Source organism: Mustela nigripes, chromosome 4, assembly GCF_022355385.1.
Source record: "Mustela nigripes isolate SB6536 chromosome 4, MUSNIG.SB6536, whole genome shotgun sequence".
Lineage (NCBI taxonomy): Eukaryota > Metazoa > Chordata > Mammalia > Carnivora > Mustelidae > Mustela > Mustela nigripes.
This window is the reverse complement of record NC_081560.1, coordinates 45,760,961-45,783,598: the sequence shown is the minus strand read 5'-3', so window position 1 is coordinate 45,783,598 and position 22,638 is coordinate 45,760,961. Positions and strand designations below refer to the sequence as shown.

General features: G+C 47.2%; 2 protein-coding genes across 7 annotated transcripts in view; one reads left to right on the top strand and one right to left on the bottom strand.

Annotated features, from left to right (window-relative positions):
* Nucleotides 1-22,638, top strand: part of ZNRF2 (zinc and ring finger 2) — a 396,032-nt gene that overhangs the window by 155,869 nt on the left and 217,525 nt on the right. The window lies entirely within an intron of this gene.
* NOD1 (nucleotide binding oligomerization domain containing 1) overlaps nucleotides 1-22,638 on the bottom strand; it is a 68,563-nt gene that overhangs the window by 19,997 nt on the left and 25,928 nt on the right. For all 3 annotated transcript variants that reach the window (XM_059396638.1, XM_059396637.1, XM_059396640.1), the window contains 7 exons: nucleotides 18,790-20,611; nucleotides 15,825-15,908; nucleotides 13,570-13,653; nucleotides 12,605-12,688; nucleotides 3,943-4,026; nucleotides 3,022-3,105; nucleotides 160-243 (listed from right to left, as the gene is read on the bottom strand). In XM_059396638.1, the coding sequence (XP_059252621.1) occupies nucleotides 160-243; nucleotides 3,022-3,105; nucleotides 3,943-4,026; nucleotides 12,605-12,688; nucleotides 13,570-13,653; nucleotides 15,825-15,908; nucleotides 18,790-20,611 (2,326 nt within the window). The remainder of the gene's footprint in view (nucleotides 1-159; nucleotides 244-3,021; nucleotides 3,106-3,942; nucleotides 4,027-12,604; nucleotides 12,689-13,569; nucleotides 13,654-15,824; nucleotides 15,909-18,789; nucleotides 20,612-22,638) is intronic.

The window sequence follows — 22,638 nt, the reverse complement described above, 5'->3', positions numbered from 1 at the left end:
AAGATTTTATAAGTAAGCTCTACACCTAACACGGGGCCTGAACTCACAACCCCAAGACAGGAGTTTAGTGCTTTACTGACTGTGCCAGCCAGGCGCCTCATCTCAAAAAACAGGCTCTAAAAGTAGCACAGCCTGAAATTCTGAGGTTTGCTGAGTTACCATAAATGTTTCAGTGTCTGGTTGACTTTCAACATCTCTGCCAGGCTCTCTGCCACTTCGTCATCCAGTTCATTTTTGGTGAGCCTAGAAAAGAAAGAAGCATTTATTCAGGAGAGCCCTATCTGGCACACATTTGTAAAATGAGTTCTCAGAAGTGGGATCCCAGCCCAGATCTCTCTAGCTTAGGCTGCTCATCACTTGCTGAACTGAGCAAACAGCCAGATCCCAATCCCAGCCCCTGAGCCCCATAGACAATAAAGAGGGATTCATTTCTTGTGCAAATCCTATACCCAAGCTCCTACTTCTTCGCTCTGCTGCTCTACGGAACGTATGCTCCCTCTCTCCACCTTTTCTGGGGGCCTCAGATCCCACAGAAGACGGGGGCCAGTGCCCGCTTCCCAGGCTTCTTCCAGCCGCAGACACCACTGAGAGCCTGTTCCCAAGGCAAGGTGCAGGAAGACTCTGCCATCTACACGTTAAAAGGTGCTCGATAGCTCTGACACCCGCTGTGAAGGACCCAAATTTAGGAACTCAAAGTTCAGGAAGTCTCTCAGCTCTTCTTAAAACCAGAAGTGGTCTGGACAAAGCACGGAGGACTAGAAGCTCCCGATGTAAACGGGGTGGGACCCTGTTGTGCCAGCGGATGGAAGAATAACTAAAGAAGAATGAAACAGAACTTTAAAAAAAATCATCCCTCAAAGGGCAATTTGGCCGTGTCTATCTGAATTTTAAGTGTGTCATACTTTGAGCCCACAGTGGCACTTCTGGACACTGAGCCTGCAGTGTGCAAAGAGGTGCACACAAGGACCTGTGCACACAGTGTTGCCCACAGTGGGATTGGTCGGAAGGTGAAGTGTGAGCACCAGTCAACCTCAGCCGAGGCTGCTGGGCAGCTAAGTGGCAAACATCCATTCAGTGGGATGTCCTGCAGCCTTTAGAGGGAATGAGGTAGAGAGAATGAGGCAGAAGAACATATTAAGAGTCCTCTGGAGCCAGACATGTCCCATGTGTGTCACACACTAGCAGGACAACCTCAGACTGGTGGTGGAACTTCTCTGCACCAGAGTTTTCTCACCAGAGAAATAAGGGTGAAGAGTCACAGTATAGACATTATGGGGGGGCTGTGAGGGTGAGGGAACACATATAAGAGGCTGAGAATAGGGGTGCCTGGGTGGCTCAGTTGGTTAAGCGTCTGACTCTCGATTTTGGCTCAGGTCACAATCCCAGGGTTATGATGTTGAGCCCCATGTCGGGCTGTGCACTGAGCGTGGACCCTGCTTAAGATTCTCTCTCTCTCCCCGCCCACCCACCCACCCTACTCACACTCTCTCTCTCCCCTACTCTCTCTCAAAAAACAAACAAGCAAACAAATAATAAAAGGGTGAGAAGAATGCATGGCATACAGTCAGTACTTCAGCACTCGAGAGATGCTTGGTTCTAACATTACTACTGTCCACGCAGAGCAGTGGTTCTCAACAAAGTACTTTTGTCTAGGGGACATTGGTCAACACCTGGAGACATTTTTGATCACCACAGTTGGAGGGTACTGCAGGTATCTAAAGGGTGGGTGCCCAGGATTCTGCTAAACATCCTGTAATGAACAGGACAGCCCCTCACAAGAGGGATTTGGACCAAAATGTCAGCAGTGTTGAGACTGAGAGATCCTGACAAGAAAGGACATGTAAAATGCGGACAATATATCGCTAAGATTTTTTTTTTTAAGATTTATTTATTTGAGAAAGAGAGATCACACGCACAGGGGGAGGGGCAGAGGCGGGGAGAGAGTCTCGAGCAGACTCTGCACTAAATATGGAGCCTCACACAGGGCTCGATCTCACAACCCTGGGATCGTGACCTGAGCCAAAATCAAGAGTTGGGCTTAACTGACTGAGCCACCCAGATGCCCCGTAAGATATTTTGTAAAAGCCACTTGCTAAATACTATTCTATTTTGTAAGAAAAAAAAAAATATATATATATGTATATGAATATTCATTGAAATGCTAGAAGGCTAGAATATACATTCAAAGACTAGAAGGAAAAGATTATATCTGGAAAACACGAGGGAGGTAGTTCTTTTACTTCATACTTTTTTACTTCCTTACAGTGTTTTTAAAAATATTTCAAAGTATTTTTTAAAGATTTTATTTTTAGAGGAAAAGAACTGAAAATGTATTTACTGGCCAGCAGGTCTAGTAGAACTCTCAAAATGATGATATTGTCAATATTAATGAAAGCTGATTACCTCAGGTGCCCTGAGCCCTAATACAATTCCCTCACCCATAAGGAATTTATGATACTGGCAAGTAAATAAAAGTTCAAATAAATAAAAGAGTAAATGACAAAAGGAAAGACAAAAACAAAATTTAAAAAGCCCTGTCAGAAGGCAACATATTCTAAATTATTACCCCTGGAGGACAGAGAAGGAGTGAGGAATGTGGGCTTCTGGTGACTGGTGAGCTGGACCATGAAGGGCCAGACTGTGATGGGGCTGCATGGGGAGGAAGGGAGAAGAGTCTGAGCCAAGTGCATCAAAGCTGGACTCTGCAAATGCTATCTGAAGGTGCTCTGAGGATCATCCTGCCAGAATGACCAGACTTCGGGTGTTCCTGAGGTCTAGGTTGGCAAAGAAGGTGAAGGGCAAACCTATGCTCCTGGGGCCCGCTTCCCCCTCTGTACTTGTCTGTGCTGCTAGGAATGGCTTTTTTTTTTTTTTTCTTCTTCTAGGAGGAAATTAAATTATTGATGCAACACTGAGGAAAGACCTAGAACCTTTTTAATTAAATGGCAGCTTTTCAGTTAAGATACCAGGCTTTGGAATAATCCCTGAGACCCAACCTTTCAAGAGGACTCTGGTTATTACCAGAATATTCTCAGAGAGGTGTTCTGCTCCAGGGCCTGTGCAAGGCTCTTTCCTCCTTCTCTGGAGATGCCGTTGAATGCAAGACTAGGAAGGAAAACATGTAGGGTCAATCATTACAGACATGTCTACATATGGCTTTGGCTTCAGCAACGGAAACACGCGGAAGATGCTGCCTGGAGGTGGCCCCTGCCCACGAAGGAAGCAGAAGTGCTCAGCCTGGCCAGCAGTGGCTTCAGCTTTGTTGCTCCAGAGCCCACACTCTGAGCATGAGGACTGGCACAAGACCGCTCAAGGAGAGGTCAGACAGGAAGTGAAACCAGTGGGTCCCACGCACAGCAGGGGCTGGGAGGGCTCTGCTTCAGGCGGCTGACTCTTCTACCCATGAGTGAGACCTGGAGAAGCGTCCTCTGTTCTCGTGAAGAAGAAACTGCTATTGCCCCCACTATCTGGGATTTCTTTCTCGGTGTTAGGAAGAACCTGGGCAATAGGGAGACACCCGAGGCTCTGAGACTTGGCCAGAGGACTGAAAGAAGGCCAGGGAGGAGTAGGTCTTCACAGAGATGAAGGTTTCCCTGTGTCTCAGCACGATCTTGGGAAGGAGGAAGGTTATGTAGACTTGAGAATCCCTCACCCATTTCCCCACTGCCAAAGAGCCTGGAGAGACCACGGAGAGGCTGGCAAAGTCCTCGGTCTCAATCCAAGTGGCAGCAGTTACATTGCTGTGTACACATGACAAGTGGCCAAGCTGAATAATAATGTGCTATGCCTGTGATTTAAGAAAAATCACAGACACAAATACCTTCTTCATTCAGAAAGCCAACCATCTTCCTCCCCGTGACAACTCCTGCCGGCAAAGCAGGAGGCACGCGGACTGCCCAGGTTGGACCCCGGGGCCAGCGGGTCTCAGAAAGCAGGAGTTACCTGAGGTTGGTCAGACTGGGGTGGTTCCTCAGAGCCTCTGCGAAGGCCTTTGCTCCTTCGTCACCAATTCTGTTGCCCCACATCCTGAGGGAAGAGGCAAGACCGTGAATGTGAGCTCGTGCACACCCCTGACTTTCTGCCGGTCACCACACTTGCTGTATAGTCCCAGGCAGAGGTCTTTGCTCTGTCCCGGGAGCTCTGGCCTGGAGAAGATTCCCACAGAAGACCCTTACCGAAGCTGCTGTAGGTTTCAAATGCGAAGGGAAATGTAGGGATAAGAGAAGCAGAAGCCTTGGGAACAGAAGCCCATCAGGTAGTTGCCCAATTAGAAGACTAAGATCCCCGTGGGCTTTCAGAGAGCTGTCAAAGGGCCTGAGCACATGACTGTCCCAGAAATGCCCCCACAGAGGATATGGGTTGGCGGCAGCCTAAAAGTGAGCTTGTAGGGGTGCCGATCGCCAGCATCCACTTGATCCTCTGCAGGGGTCCGAGACATTCGTGAGGACATGGTCAATCTTCCAAGAAGCAAAGATCAGGAAGCACCCTCAGAACCCTCACTACCAATGCTGCTTTTAGGTGAAGAGGCCCCTGCTCCAGCATGCTAGTGGGCTGTTGTGGTCTGGGGGTCTGGGCGGGGAACTGCAGTGATGAAGCCCCATGCCCTCCCTCCCCAGTGCAGATAACCTGCAAGGTTCTTCAAGGCAGGACGCTAGGCTCCCATTTTAACTGGATTTTATCTGGATTTAAGATTATGTGAATTACATTATATCTTGGAACTTTGTCTCCTACATCTGTAAAATGGGGCTCATAAGAACATTTTCTCCTAGAGCTGTTGTGGGGATTAAGTTAGTGACTGTATGCAAAACACTCAGAAGAGTGCCTGGCCTACAGCAAGGGACAGCTGAGAGCTTATTAGGCTGAGAGCACTGTGCGCCAGGCCCACGCACAGCAGACCTGGGGCTGCCTAGGCAACAGGCTGTCACAGCATCAGCCACCCACCACCATCCCTACCATCCCTCCTGGGAAACAGGAGACTGGAGACACTAGAGTCCTGCAATGAGTTCTCAGTGTTTTGCATAAAAAGCATGTGTATTTGAGGAGGATGTGGGGAAAGGGGAACCCTCTTGAACTCTTGGTGGCAATGCAGGCTAGTGCAGCCACTCTGGAGAACAGGGTGGAGGTTCCTCAAAAAGTTAAAAATATGGGCGCCTGGGTGGCTCAGTTGGTTAAGCCACTGCCTTTGGCTCAGGTCATGACCCCAGGATCCTGGGATCGAGGACCATATCAGGCTCTCCCTGCTCTGCAGGGAGCCTGCTTCTCCCTCTCCCTTTGCCTGCCACTCCCCCTGCTTGTGCTCTGTCAAATAAATAAAATATATTTTTTTAAATAAATCTTTTTTTTTAAAGATTTTATTTATTTGACAGAGATCACAGATAGGCAGAGAGGCAGGCAGAGAGAGAGAGGAGGAAGCAGGCTCCCCACTGAGCAGAGAGCCCGATGCGGGGCTCGATCCCAGGACCCTGGGAACATGACCTGAGCTGAAGGCAGAGGCTTTAACCCACTGAACCACCCAGGTGCCCCATTAAATAAATAAAATTAAAAAAAAAAAAGTTAGAAGTGGAACTACCCTCTGATCCAGCAGTTACACTACTAGGTTTTTATCCAAAGGATACAAAATACTGTTCAAAGGGATACATGTGTCCTGATGTTTATAGCAGCATTATCAACAATGGCCAAACTATGGAGAGAGCCCAAATGTCCATCAACTGAAGAATGGATAAAGAAGATGTGGTGTTTACACATACACATACACACACACACACACACACACACACAGGAATATTACTCAGCCATCAGAAAGAATGAAACTTAGTCATTTGCAACAATGTGGATGGAGCTAATGACTATAGTGCTAGATGAAATAAGTCAGAGAAAGACAAATACCGTATGACTTCACTCATGTGGAATTTAAGAAACAAAACAAATGAACATGGGCAGGGGGAGAGAGGCAAGCCATGAAACAGTCTTTTAACTACAGAGAACAAACCTCGGTTTGCTGGAAGGAGGTGGATAGGAGGGAGCTGGGGCGGGTGGGCTGGATCGGTGATAGGCATTAAGGAGGGCACTTGGGATGTGTACTGGGTATTGGATGTAAGTGATGACCCACTAAATTCTATTCCTGAAACTAATAATATACTATATGTTAATTGGAATTTAAATAAAAAAAGAAAAGTATGTGTCTTATACAACTGAATGGTATCAAATTTTAAAAGAGTGGAAAACTACTCATGATAAGAGACTGAATGAAAAAGGGTAAAATTATTAGAGGAACCCTTTCTGGAGAAATAAGAGAACTAAAACCTAACCCATTTGAAACAAACAAACAAAAACTATTAATGAGGTGCAATAAAAAAATGGAGGCTTTTACTGCTGGGATAAAAGAGGCAGAAGAAAGAATTAGAGATATAGAAGACCAAATGCAGAGAATAAAGAAGCTGAGCAGAACGAGACAGACAGCTACTGGATCATGAAGGGAGAATTCAAGATGTAAGTGATACCATAAGATGAAACAATATTAGAATAATTGGGATTCCAGAAGAAGAAGAAAGAGAGATGGGGCAGAAGGTATATTGGAGAGAATTATTACAGAGAATTTCCCTAATACGGCAAAGGGAACAAGCATCAAAATCTAGGAGGCACAGAGAACTCTCCTCAAAATCAATAAAAATAGGTCCACACCCCATCATCTAATAATAAAACAAAGAGAAAATCCTGAGAGCGGCTCAGGAGAAGAGGTCTGTTAACATACAGCATACTTATCCACAGAGACCTGGCAGGCCAGAAAGAACTGGCATGATACATTCAGAGCACTAAATGAGAAAAATATGCAGCCAGGAGTACTATATCCAGCTAGGCTATCATTGAAAAATAGAAGGAGAGATAAAAAGCTTCCAAGACAAACAAAAATTAAAAGAATTTGCAAACACCAAACCAGCCCTATAGGAAATATTGAAAGGGGTCCTCTAAACAAAGAAAGAGCCTAAAAGTAGTAGACCAGAAAGGAACGGAGACAATATAGAGTAACAGTCACTGTACAGGCAGTATAATGGCACTAAATTAGTATCTTTCAGTAGTTATCCTGAATGTAAATGGGCTAAATGCCCCAATCAAAAGACACACAGTATCAGAATGGATTTTAAAAACCAAAATCCATCAATATGCTGTCTATAAGAAACTCATTTTAGACCCAAAGACATCTCCAGACTTAAAGTGAGGAGGTGTAAAACAATTTCCCATGCTAATGGACATCCAAAGAAAACTGGGGTGGCAATCCTTATATCAGATAAATTAGATTTTAAACCAAAGACTATAATAAGAGATGAGGAAGGAGACTATATCATACTTAAAGGGTCTGTCCAACAAGAAAATCTAACAATTTTAAATATCTATGCCCCTAACATGTGAGCAGCCAACTATATAAACCAACTAACAACAAAATCAAAGAAACACATCGACAATAATACAATAATAGTAGGGGACTTTAACAGCCCCCTCACTGAAATGGACATTTCATCCAAGCAAAAGATCAAAAAGAAAATAAAGGCCTTAAATGACACACGGGACCAGATGGACATCACAGATACATTCAGAACATTCCATCCCAAAGCAACAGAATACAAATTCTTCTCTAGTGCACATGGAATATTCTCCAGAAAAGATCACATCCTGGGTCACAAATCGGGTCTCAACTGGTAACAAAAGATTGGGATCATTCCCTGCATATTTTCAGACCACAATGCTCTGAAGCTAGAACTCAATCACAAGAGGAAAGTTGGAAAGAACCCAAATCATGGAGGCTAATGAGCATCCTACTAAAGAATGAATGGGTCAACAAGGAAATTAGAGAATTGAAAAAATTCATGGAAACACATGAAAATGAAAACACAAATGTTGAAAATCTGTGGGACACAGATTTTGTATGAGAGGAAAGTATATAGCAATACAAGCCTTTCTCAAGAAACAAGCAAGGTCTCCAGTACACAACCTGACCCTACACCTAAAGGAGCTGGAGAGAGAATACCAATGAAAGCCTAAACGCAGCAGGAGAATAGAAATAATAAAGATCAGAGCAGAAATCAAAAAATAGAAACCCAAAGAACAGTAGAACAGATCAATGAAACTAGGAACTGGTTCTTCAAAAGAATTAAGATTGATAAACCCTTGGCTAGACTTATCAAAAAGAAAAGAGAAAGGACGCAAATAAATAAAATCATGAATGAAAGAAGAGAGATCACAACCAACACCAAAGGAATGCAAACAATTATAAGAACATTTATAAGCAACTATACGCCAGCAAATTTGACAATCTGGGAGAAATGGATGCATTCCTAGAGACATAAAAACTACCAAAACTGAGCCAGATGAAATAGAAAACCTGAACATACCTATAACCAGTAAGAGATTGAAGCAGTCATCAAAAATCTCCCAACAAGAGCCCAGGGCCAGCCGGCTTCCCAGGGGGAATTCCATCAAACATTTGAGGAATCATTAATACCTATTCTCTTGAAATTGTTCCAAAAAATACAAATGGAAGGAAAACTTCCAAACTCATTTTATGAGGCCAGCATTACCTTGATCCCAAAACCAGACAAGGATCCCATCAAAAAAGAGAATTACAGACTATCCTTTATGAACACAGATGCGAAAATTCTCACCAAAATACTAGCCAATAGGATCCAACGGTACATTAAAATAATTATTCACCATGACCGAGTGAGATTTATTCCTGGGCCGCAAGGTTGGTTCAACATCCGCAAATCAATCAATGTGATACAACACATCAATAAAAGAAAGAACAAGAACTATATGATACTCTCAATAGATGCTAAAAAAGCATTTGACAAAGTGCAGCATCCTTTCTTGATCAAAATTCTTCAAAGTGTAGGGATAGCAATCAATATCATCAAAGCCATCTATGAAAACCCACAGCAAGTATTATTTTCAACGGGGAAAAACAGATTTTCCCCTAAGGTCAGGAACATGGTATGGATGTCCACTATCACCACTGCTATTCAACATAGTACTGGAAATCCTAGCCTCAGCAATCAAACAACAAAAAGAAATTAAAGGCATCCAAATCAGCAAAGAAGAAGTCAAACTATCACTCTTTGCAGATGATATGATACTATATGTGGAAAACCCAGAAGACTCCACTCCAAAACTGCTAGAACTCATACAGGAATTCAGTGAAGTGTCAGGATATAAAATCAATGCACAGTAATCAGTTGCATTACTATACACCAACAGCAAGACAGAAGAAAGAGAAATTAAGGAGTCAATCCCATTTACAATTGCACCCAAAACCATAAGATACCTAGGAATAAACCTAAACAAAGAGGGAAAGAATCTGTACTCAGAAAGCTTTAAAGTACTTTCTATAAAGAAAGAAATTGAGGAAAACACAAAGAAATGGGAAAATGTTCCATTCTCATGGATTGGAAGAACAAATATTGTGAAAATGTGCATGCTACCTAAAGCAATCTACACATTTAAAGCAATGCCTATCAAAATACCATCAATTTTTTTTCTAAGAAATAGAACAAATAATCTTAAAATTTATTTGGTAATAGTAAAGACCCCCAATAGGCAGAAGAATGTTGAAAAAGAGAGCCTGACAACACAATTCCAGACTTCAAGCTCTATTACAAAGCTGTCATCATCAAGACAGTATGGTACTGGCACAAAAAGAGACACCTAGATCAATGGAACAGAATAGAGAGCCCAGAAATAGATCTTCAACTCTATGGTCAACTAATCTTCAACAAAGCAGGAAAGAATGTCCAATGGAAAAAAAGAAAAGAAAAAGGCAGGAAAAAATGTCCGATGGAAAAAAGAATGTTGTCTCTTCAACAAATAGTGTTGGGAAAATTGGACATCCACACGCAGAAGAATGAAACATTTCCTTACACCACACACAATGATAGACTCAGAATAGATGAAAGACCTCAATGTGAGACAGGAATACATCAAAATCCTCGAAGAGAACACAGACAGTAACCTCTTCAACTTCAGCCGTAGCAACTTCTTCCTAGAAACATAGCCAAAGGCAAGGGAAGCAAGGGCAAAAATGAACTATTGGGACATCATCAAGATCAAAAGCTTTTGCACAGCAAAGGAAACAGTCAACAAAACCAAAAGACAACCAACAGAATGGGAGAAGATATTTGCAAACAATACATCAGATAAAGGGCTAGTATCCAAAATCTATAAAGAACTTATCAAACTCAACACCCAAGGAACAAATAATCCAATCAAGAAATGGGCAGAGAATGTGAACAGACATTTCTGCAAAGAAGACATTCAAATGGCCCACAGACACATGAAAAAGTGCTCAACATCACTCGGCATCAGGGACATACAAATCGAAACCACAGTGAGATACCACCTCACACCAGTCAGAATGGCTAAAATTAGTCAGGAAACAACAGATGTTGGAAAGGATATGGAGAAAGGGGAACCCTCCTACACTGTTGGTGGGAATGTGAGCTGGTACAGCCACTCTGGAAAACAGTATGAAGGTTCCTCAAAAAGTTGAGAACAGAGCTACCCTACGATCCAGCAATCCCACTACTGGGTATTTACCCTAAAGATGCAAATGTAATGATCCGAAGGGGCATGTGCACCCGAATGCTTATAATAGCAATGTCCATAATAGCCAGACTATGGAAAGAGCCTAGATGCCCATCAACAGATGAATGGATAAAGAAGATGTGATACACACACACACACACACACACACACACACACACACACACAATGGAATACTATGCAGCCATCAAAAGAAATAAAATCTTGCCATTTGCAACGACATGAATGGAACTAGAGGGTATTATGCTGAGCGAAGTAAGTCAATCAGAGAAAGACAATTATCATATGATCTCCCTAATATAAGGAATTTGAGAGGCAAAGTGGGGGGCTTGGTGGTAGGGAAGGAAAAAATGAAACAAGATGGGATCAGGAGAGAGACAAACCATAAGAGACTCTTAATCTTACAAAACAGACCAAGGGTTGCTGGGGGGAGGCAGGTATGGAGAGGGTGGTTGGGTTATGGGCATTGGGGAAGGTATGTGCTATGGTGAGTGCTGTGAAATATTTAAGCCTGACAATTCACAGACCTGTACCCCTGCAAATAATACATTATATGTTAATAAAAATAATAAAAGGAAAAGTAAAATTCTTTACATACACTTTGACCTTTGCTATATTAAAAAAAAAAAAAAAAGGAGCACACACCTGCATGTGAGAGCAAGAAAGTTTAGCTGACCTCAAATGTTGACAATATTTCTGAGATGATCTTTAGCATATTTTTCATAGTTTACAGATAAAATTATCTGTGTTTCTTTTATAATCATATAAAAATTATAACAATATAAAAAGGTTTAAGAAGGCTCCAGGATCCAAACCTCAGTGAGATACCCCCCCAGATCTGTTAGGATGGTTACTATCAAATGAACAGAGAATAACAAGTGTTGGCCAGGATGGGACAATTTGGAACCCTTGTGCATGGCTGTGGGAAACAGGGTGGCACGTCCTCAAAAACCTCAAAACAGAATTACCAGCTGATCCAACAACTCCACTTCTGGGTATATAGCCAAAAGAAATCGAAGAGACCTCTGTACACCCATGTTCCTAACATGGCTCATGAGAGCCAAAATGCAGAAGCCACCCAAGTGTCCACTGACAGACGGACGGACAAAATGTGGCACGTCCATACAGTGGACTGCTACTCAGACTTAAGAAGAAAGGAAATTCCAACACAAGTGACCATGTGGATGAGCCTTGAGAACCCTGGGTCGAGCGAAGTAAGCCAGTCACAGAGACACAAATACTGTACGGCTCCACTTCTGTGAGGTACCCGTGGAAGTCAAAGCCACCCGGACAGAACGTCAGAGGGAGGCGGGAGGGGGTTGGAGGGAGGGGAGGAGGGTGTCTGGGTGTAATGGGTAGAGAGCTTTTTTGCAAGATGAAAAGAGCTTTGGGATGAACGGAAGTGAAGGTCACACAATGATGAGGCTATGTAATATCCCTGAACTGAACCCCTACAAATGGTTAAGACAGTAACTGTTACATGTATTTTACCACAATAAAAAACTAAATTAAAAAAAAGACCTTAGCACCTGGGTGGCTCCGTCAGTTAAGCATCTACTTTTGTTCGGTGCAGGTCATGATCCCTGGGTTCTGGAATCAAAACTCACATTAGGCTCCCTGCTTAGCAGGGAGTCTGCTTCTTCCTCTGCCTCTGCCCCCCTCCCTGTTTGTGCTCTCTCCATCAAATAAATAATCTTAAAAAAAAAAAAAAGAAAGAAAGCCTTCAGGAACTATAGAACATTGCCAAATAGAAGACCGTGTGTCTGTGGAAAGTTCCCACATAGGACCAGATGGCTCCCTCTGTTTGCTGGCGGTGAGAATAACGGACTTCCACATTAATGCAATAAAAGTGTGTGCAAGGGAAGGTGCAGTCTGTCCTTGGACTTTTGGTATATTTATGTCCGTGAACAGCAGCTGGCACGCTCATACACAGAACAGCATGTGTAACACACACACGCGCGCGCGCACACACACACACACACACACACACGTGTGCGCGTTTGCCTCCACTCACCCGATTTCGAAGATTGATTTGCTGTTCTTCACAGCCACAGCCAGGCACTTTCCTCCTTCACTCGTTATTTTGTTCTCCCCCAGTCTGCAGACAGAGCCATGCACGGGTCAGCACCCAGTGGTGTGGGGACTCCACCGTCAGCACCCTAGTTTCCCACACAGGGCCCTTTCTGCCCCGATTCTCCTAGGACCCACAGTGCCCACGCCCCTGGCTTCTTCTTGAGGAGCGACCCACTGCCCTAGAGAGAGCCATCAGACTCCTCTCCAGAAGGTGGTCGCTGTCTCTGCCGAAACTTAGGGGCCCTAGCTTTCCTGGGGTGGTTCTTTAAATGGCCTTCAGAGTGTCACTCATTTCCATCAGCAGAGCGGGGAGGGTCCCATCTCAGCTGCAAGTGGCCAGGTATGCGTCCCCCTCACCAGGGGACCACCAGGGGCTCCTCTGAGCCCGGTGCCCAGTCACCTCTGGCAGAGCATGTGTGTGACAGGGCCAAGGACCAAGCTCATACTAGCAACTAGGTGGGTGCGGTGTCTGAATGTTTGTGGCCTCCCAAAATCCACACGCTGAAACCCTAAGCCCTCAGGAGATGGTAATAGGAGGCAGGGCTCTTGGAGGCAATGAGGTCACGAGGACAGAGCTGTCGTGAATGGGATGAGGGATTTATAAGAGGCCCCACAGAGCTCCCATGCCTCCCTTTCCACTGTGTGAGGACACAGCCGAAAGGCCCCATCCGTGAACCAGAAGCCAGACCCTCACCTGGCCCTGTGGAACCCCGAGCCTCCCCGTCGAGCCAGGATTCCTCCGTGCGTGCAGCTGACCTTCCACACGCCGGCCTCTTCATCTGACTGGTGTGGCTCTGGGCAAGCGTTAGGGCGAGCGCTCTTTATGCACCCTTTGGGACATGCACACTTTGGATAATGAAGGGGTGACACAAGGCTACTGAATAACCTGCTGCACACCCCACTTACTTGAGGTGCGTGAGGCCTTTGCACTCGTCCAGGATCCTGGCGATGTACCTGGCTCCCACATCAGTGATCTGGTTGTTGTACAGGCTTCGAGAGAAAGCACTGCATGAGACTTCAGGACCCCAACCTTGGCTTTTTTTTTTTTTTTAAAGTATAGTTGACACAGCATTACATTAATTTCAGGTATACAACATAGTGAATCCCACAAGTTAATAAGTTATGCTACGTTCACCACAAGTGTAGCCGCCATCTGTCACCAGATGATGCTCTCTCAATGTCACCGACTAGGGGGAACCCTCCTACACTGTTGGTGGGAATGCAAGCTGGTGCAACCACTCTGGAAAACAGTATGGAGGTTCCTCAAAAAGTTGAAAATGGAGCTACCCTACAACCCAGCAATCACACTACTGGGTATTTACCCCAAAGGTACAAACGTAGTGATCCGAAAGGGCACATGCACCTGAATGTTTTAGCAACAATGTCCACAATAGCCAAACTATGGAAAGAACCCAGATGTCCATCGACAGATGAATGGATAATGAAGAAGTGGTATATATATATACAATGGAATACTATGCAGCCATCAAAAGAAATAAAATCCTGCTGCTGGGGTGGAGGAAATAAACTGAGGGCTGTTGGGGTGGAGGGAGGTGGGGGATGGGGTAACTGGGTGATGGGCATTAAGGAGGGCACATTCTGTAACGAGCACTGGGTGTTATGTAAGATTGATGAATCACTGACCTCTACCTCTGAAACCAATAACATGTTAATTAACTGAATTCAAGTTTTAAAATATTTTCATTGAAATAAAAACTAAAACAAAAGAATTATCACTGACTATATTCTTTATACTGTGCCTTTTATTCCCGTGTGCCAGTGTCATCGTAATGAGCCCATTTCTAAAGTGGGCACGTGCTGGCTGCTGATTTCTGGTCTGGGCTAAAAGGAGAGAGGAGGGACACCCAGAGAGCAGTCCAGGGCCCTGGAGTCTCGCAGGCAGGGTTCAGACCAGCTCTGCCATGGCCCAGCCTCTGCTCCTGCATCTGTAATAAGGAGCAGGACTCACGCCTCCCTCACAGGGGCCTTAGGATCACAGTCTGCGATCCCTCCAAGCTCGAGATCCCTTCCAAGCCCACGTGCCCAAGGGTGCAACAGGCAGCAGGTGGTGGATGTTGTTCCATCAAGATGACAAGCAGCATCGTGAGGGGAAGAGGTTTGAATGCTGGAACTTCACAGCTCCCTCTTAGTCATTTTGCCACCTGACAGCAATTAACAAGAAGGCAGAGAGAAGCTGAAAGAGGTAACTAGATGGGTTTCCAGTGTTCCACAGCCCCACAAAGCTCCTGAGCCGAAAGGCAGCCTGGGAGTGTGTGATTCCGGGGGCCCCACTCCTCCAAGGAGGAAGGAAAGCCCTGTGGGGCAGATGACAGGCTGCATCTCTGCCAGGACTGGCCAGAGGCCGGCTGGACTGGCCCGCCAGCGCTTCCACTCCAAATCCCAGAGGCTCTGAAAACCCCAAGCTTTTCACAACCATTCTGGCACCATTTGTGGTCTTTATCCTAGCTGCTTTGAATACTCAGAACTTTCACTGCAGAAATATTAAAATATTTGAAACCAGGATAGTGCCCTGGACCTCACCGGTCATATCACCACCCCACAGTTCATGTACACTGAACTCTGATGGTTTTGCCCGCTGGGTTCTAGGTGAGGGATCATGGGCCCATAATCTAATGCATAACCTGTACCTAACGTTTATAAAACCTATCCCCAGGGGCACCTGGGTGGCCCTTTGCTTAAGCATCTGACTCCTGATTTTGGCTTAGCTCATGATCTCAGGGTCCCAGGATCAAGCCCCAAGAGTCCAGCTCTATGCTCTGCAGGGAGTCTGCTCAAGAGTCTCTCCTTCCCTCTGCCCCTCCCTCTACTCAGCTCACTTTCTGTCTAAAATAAATAAACCTTAAACACCACCACCATATCCCCAGCTATTCCCTCAGCAACTCCCAATCACCACTCATAAAGTATTTGCCTATATTAGGATCCCAATACACAAGTGAAAAGGCTGTAGTTCTGCCCCATTTCCTGATTTGCTCAAAGAGTGCGCTGCCAGCTGAGCCCAGAGCAGGATCCAGGACTTCTGGCTGCCCATCGGGGAGCTTCCTGATGCCTCAGCCATCATCCCAACCGTCCACGAATGGCGGTTCCCCGCTTCTCTGAATTACTGCTACATCCCTGGCCTGGCACTGTCCAGGAATACGTACCCTAAGAAGGTCAGGATTTTGTATTTGGTTAGCTCTTCATACAACACCTTCACCCCACTGTCTGTGATCTGGTTTACACTGAGTCTGGGGAAAAAAAAAAAAAAAAGAAATAGCAAAGAAAGTTAGAAATCACGAGAGCTGCTCACTAAGTAGCAGCAAAAATGTCACAAGGATGCAGAAGCCTGTAGGTCCTGGAGTTTTCCCAACTATAAGCACCCCAATAAGGTGGCCAGAGCACTCAGCCAAAGAGCTCCTAAAAAGCCCCACCTTCATAGGGCTGACAAACCTGCCCAGAACCTGCCGGTCATCAAGGCTACAGCACAGCCCCGACCCAACAGAAGGGCCACGAGAGACACATAAAGGATGCATGAGGCCAGCCAGCTTTAACACCCATCGTTTATGGGTGGCCTGTGTCAGCCAGGCCCTCTTTGTGGTTCTCACTGCACAGCAGGGGCCATGGCATTTGGAACCCCATGGAGCTGTTCTAAAGATGAGGGAACACTTCCCCCCTCTTGCAGGTGCGGCCAGAGATAGTCTGCCCTTCAAAAGGTGGAACACAGAACGGTCTCACCCACTATGCCAACAGCCTCCCCATCTGGAAGGCCTGTTCACAGAAGGGGCCAGGAAAAGAGAGCCTTCAGGATGACAGCTGTTTCCTGTGCAATGAACAGCCACTCACTGGAATTTTTCTGCACGATCCCTATACTAATAGGATATTTTGATGTGGCTAAAATATGAAATACTAATTTTTTTAGCTACCAAATAATCTATGGAACAAACTATCGTGATTTTTTCAATCTTCCACCCCACCATTTAAGTGAGGCTGAAGGATAGAGTAAGGCTTAGGGCTGGATGACAGTGAGGTACCAGGGGTGGGGGAGATGATAATCCAAGGGTCAGCAAACTTTCTCTCTAAAGGGCCAGAGTGCAAATATTTTAAGGTGTGAAATATGTGAAGCAGCCGATATGTAAACAAATGGGTGTGGCTGTGTTCCAATAAAACTTTATTTACAAACACAAGCCCTGGGCCAAACTGGGCCCACAACCTGACCTCTATGTAGTAAGTGAAAGGCTGAACAAGTAAAAGTTTGATTTTCAGGCCACATCAAAATGATCAGGTCACATTCTCAGGACCCCTCCTCCCATGGTGCCCACTTTGGTGTGTACAGGGCATACACACACTGCATGGACATCTCAGGGTGCCAGAGGCTACTAGTCACTTCCAATATCTATGCTTTTTTAAGAATAGAATCCCCCATTTCTTTAACTGGGCACGTGGGATTAAGTTCTACCCCATGAAATCTAAGCAGAAGTCTTATTAGCAATTGTTGAGAGGTCTTCTTAAAAGAACGAGGTGCGGGGCACCTGAGTGGCTCAGTGGGTTAAAGCCTCTACCTTCGGCTCAGGTCATGATCCCAGGGGCCTGGGATCGAGTCCCGCATCGGGCTCTCTGCTCAGCAGGGAGCCTGCTTCTCCTCATCTCTCTCTCTGTCTGTCTCTCTGCCTATTTGTGATCTCTCTCTCTGTCAAATAAATAAATAAAATCTTTTAAAAAATAAAAAAAATAAAAGAACGAGGTGCATCCTTCTTTGCCCTTTCTTCCTGGTGGCTAGTATGTCGACTGAACAGCCAGAAATGGAGCAGCCATCTTGGGCCAAGAGGTGGAAATCAAACAGTGAGGCCATTAGGGCCGTAGCAACACAGAAGAGAGCCTGGGCTCCTGAGGATCGTGGAGGCACCACAGCAGCCCTGAACTGCCCTCCTCTGGACTTTTCTATGAGAAACAAGCTTGTAACCTATCTAAGCATTCATTAACTCTCAAAGTTAACCCTCAGTGATGGTCTCAGGGAGCTCAAAATGCTTCCCTGGAGTTGCCCGTTTCCTCCTGCTCTCTCCTTTACTGGTATGGAGGAAAACTTCACCCCAAGACAGCTGCCTGGGGCAGAAGTACCATTCTGGTGTGTCCCATCTGGGGGCGGGGGGGTGGAGTGCCTGGAGTGTGAGCATGCCCAGGCTGAGAGCACAGAGAACAGGCCAGGGCAGCCTCGCGCTCCCTACACCCCAGTGTCCCCACATAATGTACACGGTGGCGCTGGTGGTAACAGGTACCCAGGACGAGTTCCAAATCCCTTCCGCTCCTCAGGAATGCATGCGCCAAGTTACAAGATCTGAAACCCTCATAGAGATTTACAAGGTGTATTTTATAGAAGAAATGTTAACAGAAGAAAGCAGACTGACCTAACTTTCCTCTAAAGCATCACACAAGAAACCACTCATGAGTCAGCTTTCTGTGCTAAGATCCCTGGCAAGCTGCTGGCTTTGATCATGGAAAGTAACTGAGGCTGATAAGCACACAGAGTCTGCTTTTTCTGCAATCACAAAAGCTCCCATGTGTCAAAAACCATCCACGGGCTATCTCTGAGCCTCTCATGAATCTCAATAAATCTCATAAATCTTTATGAATCTGGCTCCATCGTGGCCCCGATGTGTGACCTTGAGACCATCTCTGTACCTCCACTGCCTCATTTGCCAGAATGAAGAGAAGAGTACCTCCCACCTTATAGTGTGGAAGAGTCAATCATGTAAAATTTGTAATGTACTTCACCCATTCTCAATAAATGCTGGTTGCTATCACTGTAACTGCTAGGCTACCAGCATCTCCCTTTTCCAGATGAGGAAATCAGAGAGGTTAAGCAACTCACTCAGGGACACCCAGACGGGGCTGCCAGCCATGGAAGTTGTGCTCTTTGCCCTCTGTCACGCTGAAACAGAAGAGGTCTGGGTGTTCCAAGACCCGTGGTCATGAGTGCCAGGGTAAATCAGGAGCTCCTACCCCTTAAAGGTTGGTTCTGGCATCTCCGGAGTCTGGCCCACCCCAGTCCCACCAGCTGCTCCCTGGGCCCCCTCCGGAGTCTGGCCCACCCCAGTCCCACCAGCTGCTCCCTGGGCCCCCTCTCGTCCTCACCTGATGACGGTGAGGCGGCTGAAGCAAGGCTGCAGCTCCCTCACGCCGTAGTCATTGAGATTGTTGTTGTCCAGGTCAAGGGCAAGCCGCTTGCGGAGATGGTGCAGGACGAAGGAGAGGGCGCTGCAGTCTGCCGAGCACACGTTGCAGAAGGTCAGCTTGAGGTAGTTGGCGCAGATGCCCTTGGCCGCCAGTTGCCCCACCTTCTCGCTCTGCGTCTCGTAGATGCAACGCAGCATCCAGACAAAGGTGGGCATGGCCTGCACCTGGTTGAAGGTCCCAGACTTCACGCGGGGCAGGTTCTGCAGGTGAGCCCGCAGGCTGGCAAACAGGTGTGCCCACAGGGCCTTGCGCTTTCTCCGTAAGGCAGCGGTGGGCACCAGGTGCCGCAGGAGTTTCTGTTTGGCCTTAGACAACAGCCCGCACAGGAAGAGGTTAGTGAACTGAAAGTGATCCTTATTCTTGAAGGGGTCCTCCCCTGCCAGGCCACTGCCCTTCAGGCACGGGAAGGGGAGACAGGGGGGATAGCAGGATTCGGCTCCCGCCCCCCCCGGAGCCCACTCCTGGAAGAACCTGAGCAGTTGCCCAGTGTCCACCTTGTCGTCCACCACGAGAAAGAAGGCAGTAAAAAAGGCCTGGAGGGTGATGTGGAAAAACTCATAGGACTGCTGGTCCCCGCCCAGGCCCTGCTCCGGCACAGCCCGCAGGAAGCCCAGCTGCAGCTCCCCCTCCTGCATCCCGGCTGCCTGCACCTCCTCCTGGCGGAACACAAAGAGGCTCTTCTCCATGCCACCATGGGCCACCTGCCCGAGCGAGCGCAAGGTGCCCCGGCTGGCGTGGAAGGTCTCGGTCTGGCCGCGTGTGTTCCGCTGCACCAGGCTGGTGGGCTGCGTCCTGTTCAGGTGCACCTCAGTGACCAGCAGGAAAACATCGGTCAGGGTCACCGTGCAGTCGGGCAGCTGCGCAGAGCCCTCCCAAATGCTGTGGAAGTGCTGGAAACAGCGGAAGATGATCCAGCAGAAGAGGGGCACGGCACACAGGCTGCAGAGGTTGGGGTTGGCCTCCAGCTGGGCCAGCAGGTGCTCCTGCACAGCGCGCTCGGGGAACATCCTCTTCGTGTAGGCGCGCAGGTGGCTAGGGGAGAAGCCCCGCAGGAGCACCTTCTTGCGGAGTAGCTGTCGCGGGATCTCCACGCCGGTGCGGGCCGTGAGCAGCTTGCTGGCCCCCTTGAGCAGCTTCCCGCTGAGCAGGTTGGTCAGCAGGACCAGGGGATGGGCGGGCTCCCAGGGGGAGCAGGTGTCCAATGCGCTGCTCAGATCAAAGTCTGAGTGCAGCTCGTCCAGGCCGTCGAAGGTGAAGAGGGCCGTCTGGGGGAAACGCAGCAGGAAAGCGAACACCTCCTCGGGGTCCTGCTCCGGGTAGCAGTAATGCTTGAAGAGCAGGTCCCGCAGGCACAGCGTGTCGCCCTCCTTGAAGCAGCTGAACATGCGGCAGCGGAAATGGAAGAAGAACTTGAACTCGGTGTCCAGCCGCCCCGCGGCCCACAGGCTCTGCAGCCGCTGCAGCAGCATGGACTTGCCCACACCCGCGTCCCCGCAGATGAAGATGGTCTCGCCTTGCTCACTGAGGACCCCGGTGCAGTGGTCCAGCAGGCAGCTCAGGCTCTCCAGCGGGCCCAGACTCTCGTTGCTGAAGCCCACCAGCTCCACGATGGTGTCGCTGTACGTCTCCTCCAGCAGCAGCTCCTCCTTCTGGGCGTAGCACAGGACGAACTTGGAATCACGGGCCAGTTGCTGTCGCAGCTTCTCCGTGTACCTGCTCACTGGGCGGTGGGGGAGGGAAGATAACCAGTTCTCAGTGAGACTTCTTGGTTATCTGTACAGCCAGCATGGAGCTGGAACTCACCACCCCCAGATCAAGAGCCGCAGGCTCCGGAGACTGAGGCAGCCAGGCGCTGGAAACTCCTGTGGCTAAGGAAGAAATTGCTCTCGCTTTCTTTTGCTGATCACACTGCTCTGAAAACAAGGGGAAGTCTCCACACTAAATGCCAAAACTTTGAGTGAGAAGATGCAACGGTCCACGTCAATCTGGATTACAAAGGAGACGGGCCAAAGCACAAAGAGAGTAAACCAAGAGAAAAACTGCCCTGTTCAACGACACAGAGCACGTCAGCCCCAGGTCCCCAGCGGACACCTGGGGGTCACTGACTTAGCACCTGCTCACAGGGGAGCAGACAGGTGACACGCTCACATGGGCAGGGAGCTCAGCAAACCTGAGCTAGAGTCTGGGCTTATACTAGATAGAGGCGATCCTTCCCCAGACCAAAGGCTGTTCCATAAATTCCTTTAAAATACTTCTGGGATTTGGATTATAATCCAGTTAACAAAAATGAGACACACATGCCCATTTCCAAATTCATCTATAACCTCTTTCCATCAACTCAGTCCAACTTAGTGGTCTGCTTAATATTTGTGAATTTTATCTTTTACATCTTTAGTAAGACATAATTTACATACCATAAATCCACATATTTTACAATAGGCATTGTGTACTGCTCAATGGTTTTTAGTAAATTTACAAAGTTATGCAAACGTTACTACGCTCCAGTTCTAAAACCCCTCCATCCTAAGCCCAATTCTAGCGAATCTCTGTCCCTGGCCCTAGGCAATGGCCAATCTGCTTTCTAGCTCTATTAATTTGCCTTTCTGCTGTTTTTTATAAATAGAATCACACAAGATGTAGTTCACATCTAGCTCTGTAGAGTGACTTATACTTTAAAAGCTACCAAAGTAGTTGGCTAAAGGAACCAGTGGAGAGATCTTTTGACAGTGGAGAGATCTTTTGAAAGAATGATCACAGGCAGAAGCATTTTCCTTTGCTCCTGGGGAAGAAAGCAGAAGGAAGTGGGAAGGGGCAGGAAGAGTAAGAAGCTAACAGTGGCCACAAGTATCACAGGTATCCACAGCCCGGCCGCAGAAGGGCTGGGCCCTGACCTGCTGGTTGGCCTGGTTTCCCCCAAACATGCCCCTGATAGTCTGGAACACTGTCCTCTGTTTCTGTGTTCAAGGTCACACTGGATTCTTTAAACACTGGAGTTAGGGTCCTTGGTGCTGGGTATTATACAGCCAACAAATGTCTCAAACTAGTGAGCACAGAGACATGCAAAGAAGGCTCCCCAGTCCTCAGACCAGATCATGGCCCCAATTGCATGCGCTCACAGCAGCCTGAACTGCTCTCGTCCTTGTCACCATGTGCAATCACACATTTGTATGACCGCCTACAGCTGGGACCCCTGTACCAGCCTCCAAGCTCCCTGAGAACTGGAACCATATCTGGTCTGTTCCCCATCATACCCCTGGCATCTAGCACAGTGTCTTGGCACGTGGTGGGGATACGATCAATACTTGTTGAATGAATCAGTTAGCTGATGCAGTCCCACTGTGCTTTGGAAATGGCCACTTTTGGCTACTGGTTTTGGGACTGGCTTCATATTGGTTTTTTGCTGGCTCTTGGACTGGCCACTAGGGGTGAGAGAAGAATACTTTGCCTCGGATAAATTTTGGAAAGATTTTTTTTTTTAAAGATTTTATTTATTTATTTGACAGAGATCACATGTAGGCAGAGAGGCAGACAGGGGGTAGGGGGAGCAGGCTCCCTGCTGAGCAGAGATCCCGATGTGGGGCTCAATCCCAGGACCCTGAGATCATGACCTGAGCCGAAGGCAGAGGCTTTAACCCACTGAGCCACCCAGGTGCCCCTGGAAAGATTTCTGAAAGGAATTCGTGCCACCATTAAAATGTCTCTATGTGGGCGCCTGGGTGGCTCAGTGGGTTAAGCCTCTGCCTTCAG